General features: G+C 44.5%; 1 protein-coding gene and 1 non-coding gene across 2 annotated transcripts; both read left to right on the top strand.

Annotated features, from left to right (window-relative positions):
* Nucleotides 1–577: 577 nt before the first annotated feature.
* Nucleotides 578–10,183, top strand: TOMM20 (translocase of outer mitochondrial membrane 20). Its single transcript, XM_071549565.1, has 5 exons — nucleotides 578–790; nucleotides 6,701–6,747; nucleotides 8,081–8,162; nucleotides 8,448–8,590; nucleotides 9,677–10,183. Exons 1-5 carry the CDS (start codon nucleotides 667–669, stop codon nucleotides 9,719–9,721), a joined length of 441 nt encoding a protein of 146 aa, XP_071405666.1. The 5' UTR covers nucleotides 578–666; the 3' UTR covers nucleotides 9,722–10,183.
* On the top strand, nucleotides 1,829–1,963 carry LOC139669141 (small nucleolar RNA SNORA14). Its single transcript, XR_011697196.1, has one exon. It is a non-coding gene; the product is annotated as a small nucleolar RNA SNORA14 (small nucleolar RNA).
* Nucleotides 10,184–11,363: the final 1,180 nt, after the last annotated feature.

The raw sequence follows: 11,363 nt of genomic DNA, 5'->3' as shown, positions 1-11,363 counted from the left end.
ACAGGAGGCTGGAGCTGGGTGGGGGTGGTCTGTCCTCCCAGGCAACAACTGACAGGATGAGAGAACAGCTCCTTATGCTGTACCCGGGGTGTTCAGGTTGGACGTCAGGAAGAATTTCACAGACTCACAGACTATTCTGAGTTGGAAGGGACCCACGAGGATCATTGAGTCCAACTCATAAGTCAGTGGCCCACGTAGGGGATTGAACCCATAACCTTGGCATTATTACAACCACGTTTTAACCAACTGAGCTAATCTCAGGGTCTAATTTCCTCACAGGAGGGCTGATCAGACATTAGAATGTGCTGCCCAGGGAAGCGGCGGAGTCTTCATCCCCGGAAGTGTTTAAGGAAAGACTGGATGTGGCACTGAGTGCCCTAGACTGGCAGACCCGGCCTCGATGATCCCAGGACCCTTTTCCCGCCTGTCCCTGTCCCAGTTCCATCGCAGTTCCAGCCCTTGGCAGTCTCGGAGCTACAGGCCGGGATCAGGCCCGGCCCCGCCGGCTCCACGCATGCGCACAGCCCCCCGCGCAGGCACTGCGGCCGGCGCCCCGTGCCGCCGCGGGGTGATGACGTCAGCGGAAGCGCGGAGAGGTCCTTTGGCTGCGGCCGCTCGGGCCAAGGTGGCTGCGAAGCGCGGGCGCGGGGCCGGACCGGGGGCGCCATGATGGTGGGCAGGACCAGCGCCATCGCCGCGGGGCTCTGCGGGGCGCTCTTCATCGGCTACTGCATCTACTTCGACCGCAAGAGGCGAAGCGACCCCAATTTCAAGACCCGGCTGCGTGAGCGTGAGTGTCCCGGGACTCCCCTCCCTCCCGTCCCGTCCCGCCCTCGGCCCCCTCACGCCCGGCCCGCACGTGGCGCCGCCGCCCGGGGAGTGGCGGGGGCGTCTGGCCGCCTCCGCACCGAGCGCAGGGCCCGGGGCGCGGCATCCCCGGGGGTTGGAAGGGCCCCGCGGGGTGACCCAACCCAGCCGTGCGCCCCGCACTGCCCCGCAGGGCCGCCCTGAGCCCTGACCCTCTGCAGCGCAGCGCCCATCGCCGCCCGGGCCGCCTCCGGAATGAATCATAGAGTCGATTGGGTTGGAAAAGACCTCCGAGATCATCAAGTCCAACCCTTGGTCCACCTCCAGACCCTTTACCAGATCATGGCACTCAGTGCCACGGCCAATCTCAGTTTACAAACCTCCAGGGGTGGTGAATCCATCCCCTCTGGGCAGCCCATTCCAATGCCTGATTACTCTCTCTGGAAAGAATTTTTTTCTGATCTCCAACTTCAATTTCCCCTGTCAGAGCTTGAGCCCGTGCCCCCTTGTCCTATTGCTGAGTGCCTGGGAGAAATGCGGCAGGGCCGGGGCTCCGCCACCCCCCGGGCAGCCCTTCAGCGCCCGAGCACAGCGACTGGGAAAGCATTTTTCCTGGTATCTAATCTGAATGTCCTTTGTCTCGGCTTAAGCCCTTTCCTCTGGTCCTCTCACTGCAGAGCAGTAAAAAAGAGCGGCCCCCACCTCTCTGCCCGCTCCTTTCAGCCCGTCGGGTGGGCTGCGGGTATTATGTACAGCTATACCCTACAGAGTACTGGGGAACTTATGTTTTCCCTCTCGGATGCTTGGCTTGGAAATAATTCACCTCCCCCCCCCCCCCTTTTTTTTTTTTACATCTTGCTCTCCTTTAGGCTCAGCTGTTCTGTTACAGCCACCACTTTTGCCTGGTGGCACTTATTTTTTCTCTTTTGGAACACGAGCAGATAAATCCGTGTGATCTCTCACAGTGAAGTTGTTGCTGTGCGAGGCGGGGGTCGGGGGCAGCTCTCAGGTATTTAATCGGCTGCATTCTAAACCCTCCTGGCAGCTCTGCCATTGGCTTCCAGGATAAGGATGAATGCCAGAGAAAACCGTTGATTAATCCAAAATGCAGAGCTCTTCTCCCGTGGCTCTTCATTATTTCACGTCTTCAACATTTAAATAAATGTTTTAATAGTTAGTGAGGGTTTTAAATGCAGTTGTAAGCACGAGTACAGAGGGACCCAAATAAATCATGAGGAATGAGCTGATGTTTGCTTTGCTGAGGTGTTTGTGTCGTGGAAATATGTATATTATTCCTTTGGTAACTAATCTGAAGATAAGAAATCATCATTAAGCTGAACTTCCCTGGCAAGTAAACATGACCTGATCAGCAGCTTCAGGGATAGAAAAGTCAATAACTGGATGGGTTGAAAATGGATACTTACCTGATAACATTTAAACCTCACCAAAGAGCTTTGGTTCTGCCTTGATGGATTGAACTTGTTGAGTGATCAGTGTTGATGTTTAACAGTAGATTAATTCTCCTTTCCAAAAGCTCCTCCCCAGCCACTTGTGTCTGTGGAATGTTTCATCCTTGCTCATGTATGTGGCATTTTAGGCACAAACCTCTCTTGCGTCTCCCAAGCATTTCCCCCCCCACAGTTCAGGTCATTCCCTGGGAATTTCTAGTGCAGAAAAGTGGTGTATGCTTGTCTTGCTCAGGCAAACTCGATTTTTGGCAGTATAATCAGCCATGGGGTGTTTCTGTGATGCCAAATACATGGTAGGAAGAATACAGAATTCCATAAGATTTTTGCAGAAGCACCAAAGGTTATTTTGCATTCCAGGTTTTCATTAGCTGAGCCTCTATCCAGTCGTGTTCTGAATAAACCTTGAAATTGGCATGTTCTTCAAAGTGGAAGACAAATCCGCTGTGGTTTGCTGGGGGGTGGCAATTGTCATTTGGAGGACACCATTGTATGACACAGATCCTTGCACATGATGCACTGGTCTACTTTTAGTTTTAACTCTTTAGTTAATATTAAGGATGTTGGTTTTATTTATTTTTTAGTAGTTGAGCAGATTGTTTAGTGTGGATGCCTCAGCAATGGTGCCAGTGAAATGGTTATTACAGCATTTCTGCTGCTGGGCAGACAGTGAGACTTGTAAGATATTTGACCAAAAAAGGTTCAGTGCAGCAGCCCTTTCAGTTCTTTATATGAAGATGCTCCATTTGTTGGGCAATAGTGGGGGTGTGTGATGATGGAAAACTTGTAGAAACCACCTTTACAGCACATTTTCCACTCACCTCCTTAGGATAAGGTCATTTTTCATCCTCTGTCATGCAATGTCAGCAGAATTTGGGAGGAGCAGGAGACCTGACAAGTCAGTGGATGGCCTGTTGTATTTGGGCAAGCACATGTATGTGTGCATGGCTCGGCTCCGAGAATGCAGTTTTGGGCAGGGCTGTCCCCAGGTGGGTGTGCCCTTCCAGCCTGCACAGTGGATTTTTTAGGTGAGGCACAGCGTGCGCAGAACTGGCCCCACCGTTTCAGTCCTGAGGTCCATCTGCCATGGCCGAGCGAGCTTGGACAGTGACAGGGAAGTCCTCGGGACTGTCACAGCACCCGGTACTAACCGGGGCTGACCCTGCTGAGCATCCGAGATGTGACGGGGTGGGATGGCAGGGGGGCATTGAACTGCCAGGGGATGGTCCCCACTGAGACTCGAACTCAGGTCCTTGGGATTCAGAGTCCAGAGTGCTCTCCTTTACACCACAGGAGCAAGCACAAACTGATGAAAGAAGAACCGGTATTTTGTTCTGCCTTCCCAGTTACATTGTACTCCTCTGTGTTAAGGCCAAAGTTTACATTGAAAAGGCCCAGCGTAAAAATAAGCTGGCCAGATTGAGGTTTTGAGGGAAAAAACCTGATTTCCTGGAAGTTTCTGGGAGGCTTGGGGAACTACTTGACTTTGGTTTTGGGTTGTCCAGATGTTTTAATTTTATTTTGTAGGTGGGGTTTTATGTTGTTTTTTGGGGTTTTTTTATGTTTTGGTGTTGCTGGTGTGGGGGCATGCCCATATTAGTCTTGGGAGCAGAAGGTAGCAAAGCTATAGACATGGGAAGCTGCTGAGTTTCCTGCTCCTTTGTGAGAGTGGTTGGGAAGATGCTGGGCCTGCTCTGGGGTTTATACAACCCCTGCCAGCAGCATGGGTTATCCATTGGTTCTCATTGGAATCATAGCCTGTGTCTGTCCGAGGGCTGGGCCTGGAGGTCCTGCAGGTCATTGCAGTGTGAGAGCTGCAGGCAGCTTTCAATTTGGGGTGGATACACTGCATTTCTGTGTTAATGTTCCTCCTATGAGACATTGCCCTTCCCTTTTTAAAATGTGACTATCTCTTGCGGGGGGGAAGAGAAGTTTTTCGTTTTCTTGGAGATCCCTGAGGGCAAACAAATTTTGAGGGGTGTTTGGTGTTGTGTTTTTCCCTCCCCCTGCTCAAAGTCACAGCTCTTTGGTTGTGGTATTACAAATGTAACTTTTGGCTGTTGGTTACAAAGATACTTTGAAATTAGTGTTACAACCAGTATGGGAAATATTCCCTATGTATCCATCAGAGGTATTTGGGTTGTCAGTTGTTTCAGCCAGTGGATTTTCAGAGACCTGTAAAAAAGTATTAAGAAGAGGAAGAAAAGTTGCACAGTAATCAGACTTGAAAGATTCCGTAGATCAGTGTTCAGTTTTTAAATCTTGGTGATTCTTCCTAGTCCTTTACTGTTTTCAGGTTAAAGTCCATGATTTCAAATGTGTGTGATCAGTGGTCAAAAGCATTTAATAAATAGTTGGAGTTACCTGCATGTCTTTTATTTCTTTATCTCCGAGTGCTTAATCTGGTGAATGATACCTTTTATAGCATCTTAGAAGATGTCAGTCACACCAAGAAAACACGCAGTTTTCTCCTGAAAATGAGGTACAAATATTAATCTGTTACTCTTTGTACTTTGCTTTGGTGTTTTTGCTGGATGCACTACAGTTGCAACTTGGCCTGTTTTGATAACGAAACGTTTCAAATACTGCTCTTTAAAAAAAATTAATCTTTAAGATTTTATGTATTAGCCAAACTTGTTTATGAAGTAGTGTAGTTTCCCGTTTTGTGCAAATTAATGCTTCAGAAAAGTTGGAGTGAGTTAGTTGAAGGCCTTGATTTTCAAGAGAAATTCTTTTAATAACAGAAATAACCATAATGATAAACTTGTAGTATACTGCTGTTCTATACAACACATTTTCCTGTATATAGAGTTGTAAAATAGCGTACACAGGTCAGTAAGTTGTAGAAATCCAGGTGCTAAGGGTTATTAAGGTGTTGTAAACAGCAGAAAGAGTGATCCGTATAGTTATTACAATGAGACCGCCCTTTTTATAAAGAACACTTGATTTTTTCTGCAAATACCACGTTATGTTATTGCTCTGCTGGGAAATAGGCTCCCTGAATATCTTCATCATGTGGACAACTGAAAATTTTTAATTACCTTTTAAAATTGCTAGTCATATTTAGAAGTATTTCCAGCTTGTAAATTTGTCTCAAAAGAAGAATCAGGGCTGTGTGGGAGTTGTTCTTTGTCAGTACAGATGTTCTCTCAGCAGACACTGAGGGCAAATAGTGAGAGGACAGTTTACCCATAGGCTGTATTTACAAGTTTTATTGCTGTAACTATTCCAGTTGATGAGCTGAAGGCTAAGAAAAAATCATTATTCTAAGCAAATTACCTGTATTAGTATAATTCTTCTTTCTTGTATGAACAGCTGCTACTATCAAAATAGCTTTATACCTGTCTAGTTGCTTTAAAAGCAGCTTTGATTACATTTATCATACAATCATTTTAATTGCACTAGTTTTGCTGGAGTGGTACAACTTTAAGTAGCAGACCAACTTTTTGCCTGTAGGTTGAGCAGTTAAATCTGTCCATGTTTGTTCTATCTGTAGATGTTTCCTTTTCTCAGGTTTCAGAGATGTATCCTTTAGTATTGCTCTTGCTGTGGGGTGATGAGGTATCTGTATGTATGGCCAGACTTCACAAACGCAGATTTGGGCAGGGCTCTCCTCACGTCGGTGTGCCCTTCCAGCCTGCACAGTGGATTTTTTAGGTGAGGCACAGCGTGCACAGAACTGGCCCCACCGTTTCAGTCCTGAGGTCCATCTGCCACGGCCGAGCGAGCTTGGACAGTGACAGTGAAGTCCTCGGGACTGTCACAGCACCCGGTACTAACCGGGGCTACCCTGCTGAGCATCCGAGATGTGACGGGATGGGATGGCAGGGGGGCATTGAACTGCCAGGGGACGGTTCCACTGAGACTGGAACTCAGGTCCTTGAGATTCAGAGTCCAGAGTGCTCTCCTTTACACCACGGGACAGCCCGGGCTGATGAGGTACTGCCACCTATTACCTGGTTCCCAGGTCTTTGCTATAGAGCAGCTAGGAAAGTGCATTCTGTGTGTATCTGCTGTGACCTGCTGAAGTTCCTGTTGGTGATGAACCACATAGTTCAAATCTGGATAGCTTTGACTTGTAGACAGCTCTTCTGTGATGTATTGGTGGAAATCCTGCAGAGAATTCCTGTGCGCCTAGTTCTGTGTCCCTCTGTGCCTGCAGTGCCCGGGGTGTGCTGTGCTGCAGGCCCTGCATGGCTGGTGTTTGCCATTTCAGGTTGGGTGCAACTGCCCAGCCTTCATTAGACCTCTGGATGATGTTCTGTCGCAGAGAGTAGGCTGCAGGCTTGTCTTCAGTCTTAAGTATTTGGAATACATTAGCAGTTTCTTATGCTGAAAATAACTTTGACTTGTTCGTGGTTTCAGACTGTAATCTGAAGGGCTTTTTAATTGCAAATTAAAAATGTAAGATATTTTTACTCTTACAGGAAGGAAGAAACAGAAGCTTGCCAAAGAGAGAGCAGGGCTTTCCAAGGTAATAATCATAGAATCATAGAATTGATTGGGTTGGAAAAGACCTCCGAGATCATCAAGTCCAACCCTTGGTCCAACTCCAGTCCATTTACCAGACCATGGCACTCGGTGCTACGTCCAATCCCAGTTTAAAAACCTCCAGGGATGGTGAATCCACCACCTCTCTGGGCAGGCCACTCCAATGCCTGATTACTCTCTCTGGAATTTTTTTCTGATCTCCAACTTAAATTTCCCCTGTCAGAGCTTGAGCCCGTGCCCCCTTGTCCTATTGCTGAGTGCCTGGGAGAAGAGACCAGCCCCCACCTGGCTATAACTTCCCTTCAGGTAGTTCTAGCCAGTGATGAGGTCACCTCTGAGCCTTCTCTTCTCCAGGCTAAACAACCCCAGCTCCCTCAACCTCTCCCCATAGGACTTGTGCTCCAGTCCCTTCACCAGCCTTGTTGCTCTTCTCTGGACCTGCTCCAGCCCCTCAATATCTTTCCTGAACTGAAGGGCCCAGAACTGAACACAACACTCAAGGTGTGGCCTCACCAACGCAGAGTACAGGGAAAGGATCACTGCCCTGGTCCTGCTGGCCACGCTATTTTTGATCCAGGCCAGGATCCCATTGGCCTTCTTGGACACCTGGGCACACTGTTGGCTCATGTTGTTCATGTGTTCAGTAATGCAGTGCTATTTTGAAATAGTTTCATTTGTATTATTTGTATGATTTATTTAAATCCAGCATGTCAGCTGGATTTTTTTGATTTCAGCATTACAAACACTTCTGCCAATATGCAGTCTATAGTTTTTTTCATGCTCACAAGTAGCTATGTGGTTGTTCCTTTTTTGTGTCAGACAGAGGAATTGTACTAGAAAGTACCACATTCACTGTGTGGTTTTAGGTGTTTTCCTCCACCAGTGACTTAGAATCATTGGTGGAATACATGTATAACTGAACTGGATATGGTTTTTTTGCCATACGTATTTGATTTCCCTTGCCTTACCACCAGTGGATCCAGGAAACAAAGATAAGATTTCTCTTAAACAATTTTAAGAAATACAGGTTTTATAACACACCTTAGAATTTGCATTTGCTATAAAATTGTGAACTCAGTAAACTGAATAGAGGTATTTCAGGCTCTGTCTCTCTACAGATTTGTGATGCAATGATATGAGACCTGAGGCTGATTTTCAGAAACACTCTGCGTATGTTTAACTTGGTGGTGACACTTTTTTTGGTCAGTGTAACGCTGTGGTTGTGTGTGTTTGATTTCAGTTGAGAATGTTTTCTGCCAACTTACTTGTGAACTGATGTCTAAGGGCAAACTTTACTTTTACTTTGTGTGTTGTAGTTGCCTGATCTGAAAGATGCCGATGCGGTTCAGAAGTTTTTCCTCGAGGAGATTCAGCTTGGCGAGGAACTACTAGCTCAAGGTAATTGCAATTTTTTCTCCAAAGAGCAAGTTGCGAAATAATTTTTCTTTACCTTTTCTGGAAGATGATTTTTATATACTGAGATATTTGGAGGAGTCGAGTTCCTGTAGGAAAATCAGTTTCCTTTTTTCTAACCTTTTGTGTTCAGAAGATCCAGCAAGGAAGGAGGAAGGATAAATATGGATTGATTCACAGTAATTTAATCTGCTGGTGGTGGATGTTTTATGTAAATGCATGAGAGTGTGGAAGAAGGTTGATTTCAGAACATTATGATCTGTCACACAGGTGAATATGAGAAAGGTGTTGATCACCTGACCAATGCCATTGCTGTGTGTGGACAGCCCCAGCAGCTACTACAAGTTCTACAGCAGACTCTTCCACCACCAGTGTTTCAAATGCTTCTAACTAAGCTCCCTACAATAAGCCAGGTATGTGAAACATTCCCTGTTGTTTTGGGTTGGAAGTAATTGAACTACTTCTTTTATCCACTAATCAGCCGTGAGTATTGGATTTGTAATCTGTCTTTTTAATATATTCAGTTAGATTAAAAGAAGCTTTTTTCACCCGAGACATAAAAAGTGAATATGAAAATCATCATGTAGCATTAATAGCAAACAGGATAAAATAGAAAGACATCACTTCTCTCATATGTAGGGTATGATCAGCTCTCCAAATAGAGAATCTGACCACAGCTCTCATACTACAAATGGTTCCACTGTTTCCCAAATACAAGTTGTGGGGATTGGAAGAGTGGTAACTTTAGTGCATTGGGTCATGAGTTTGTTGGGCTTTTTATTAAATTACATATCTACAAGTGTTTCTAAGTGCTGTGAAAGGCCATTAAAATAATCTGTTGCTTTTGCTACACTGTTGCTTCTATGCCAGCTATAAACACAAGATGTTAACTAGCACCAGAACACAGTTTTGGAAGCTTGGGAGTCTCCCTGATGAGAGGACTGTTAGTTGCTCTGTGCATAAAATGTCCTCCCTTTTTAGTCTGAGTAATGTGCAGGTAATGTTGGTATTATACTGGCAGGTTTGTAAAATAAATAGTATGTTTTCTTCCCTAATGGTGTTAACCTGACACAAAACAGAGTCTCAGTGCTGGTTATCAGTCGGCTCTTCTTACAGCTGAGGCCTGGTTACATTTCAGGTCAAAGTCCCCATAGTTAGTGGTAACACCAAAAAGTGTCAGGTACATGAGGGGGGAGTGTCAGGGGAAACAATCGAGTAAAAATGTTTCCTCTGAGAACTGTGCCCAAAACCACACAGAGGCCATCACTTGAGGCTGATAGGATATTGTTTATCTGACTTTGGCTTTGTTAGGCATTGTACTTTATGTAATTTCTGTGGAACTTCAGAAACTTAAGTCAAATAGATTGCCATTTTTAACTTTAATCAGTTTGCTCAGTAATTACACTGCTTAATGTTCAGTGTAAAATTACATTGCTTGATAATCAGTTGCCTACTGTCAATTTTATGTAATTGTGAATGAGTTTTTCTCCTTCTTACAGAGAATTGTAAGTGCACAGTGCTTGGCTGAAGATGATGTTGAATGAGGTCACACCACAACAGGGGGAAAAAAGTTTTCTTACCCCAGAAGATGAGCATCAGTAGGGGGATAAAGGGGCAAACATAGTAGTTAATGGACTGTGTACTACATCGGGTTCTACCAGAGTTAAAATTAACTTTGTGTAGGTGGGTTCTGCAGGATTTTATTTATTATCCCAGTGAAAAGTGTATTTTGATAAGAATTCATTTTATAAATACACTGTGTTGAGTTATCAAAGTATCGCTAACTTCATTATTATTAAAATACACAGTTGTAATGTTGTACATATAAAGACATAAAACAACAACCTATTAAAAACCCAATGCTCATTTTTGGAAAAACAAAGTTATGGCAATAAAGATTTATCTGCATTTGTGTGTCCCTACAGTACTACTTTAAATTTCAGAATACTTGGGTGTCAGAGCAAATGATCTGAAAATGACAACATTAAAATTTATTTTTAGTGTTATGGCTGGTCTTCCAATGCTTTGAATTAAGTTTAAAACCTTGTGTCGTTTCCTGAGAAAATAAACATAATTTGAACAGTAACAGATCACCTTAGAAAGACAACCAAATCACAGTGGTAATAGGTGACTGGCTGCAGAAAGGATGACAAATCCATTTCTATCAGGAACATAAACACCTAAGGTGATACAAGTCAGAATTATCAAACATGAAAGCTCTGTTAATGCAGGTGTCTGAAACAAAGCTGTTTGGAATAGAACCTCTGGGCAGGTTGTAAGAGCCCAAACGTGATTTTTTGGTTTTTTGAAAGCTTGAAACTTTTTTGCAAGATAGGCAGTTAACATTTCAGTCTCTAGTCTTCAAGACCATAGAAAATAGTTGTTAACAGTCTTTTTAAGGCATTTGCCTTAAGAAAAAAATTGCACTGATGAGGTAAGACAATGATATCCCTGGGGTAAATAGTTAAAGCTGTGGAATTGGATGTTGTAAATCTTTGGTCTGGTGTGGTGAATTTTCCTCTGCCAGTGAAAAGGAGGCAAATAATATACAGACTAGTGAGTTGCAGAAGTGCACATGTGAAAGCAAGTTTTTCACGGATAGGCTCTTCTAAATGTCAAAAGATATTGGCTTCTGCTGTTCTCTGAGTTTGAGCTATGAGCACTTCAGGTGGCAGCAGAAACAATTAAAAATGTAGCTTTATCTTTTTGGCATGGTGACTGATTTTCAACTTGAGAATACTTTGAGGTGTCAGTCTCTCAGACCAGCTGACAGTTTGTATTAATGATGCTGATAAATTAATAGTAAGGTAGGTACAGGGTGACATAGTGTAAGGAGAAGTGAGGTACTTTGAGAGCACTTTAGCATTCCCATCTGTCTCTGTCTCGTTCCAGCCTGCTGTAAGTTTCTGTAAAGGTAGATAGATGCTCCTCAATGGTTCAGGAACTGCCTCACAGAATTTTTGAGAGGTTAAGTGGATAGTTGATGGTGACCTACTGGTCAAATAGCTGAGTTTGGGAGTAGAAATGGCTCTTTCTGAGTCAGTCTCCTTGATGGTTTGCCATGGAAGAGGTATTTTCCCCTTAACCCTTTGGAAACATTATTTCCAAAGATTTGAGGCTATTGAATCCTTTTGTGATGTGATGCATACTGAGGTTAATAGCTTTTTTGAATAAAAATTGCTTGAA

Source organism: Pithys albifrons, chromosome 2 (assembly GCF_047495875.1).
Source record: "Pithys albifrons albifrons isolate INPA30051 chromosome 2, PitAlb_v1, whole genome shotgun sequence".
In the NCBI taxonomy this organism is placed as follows: Eukaryota; Metazoa; Chordata; class Aves; order Passeriformes; family Thamnophilidae; genus Pithys; species Pithys albifrons.
This window is presented reverse-complemented; position numbering and strand designations above follow the sequence as displayed.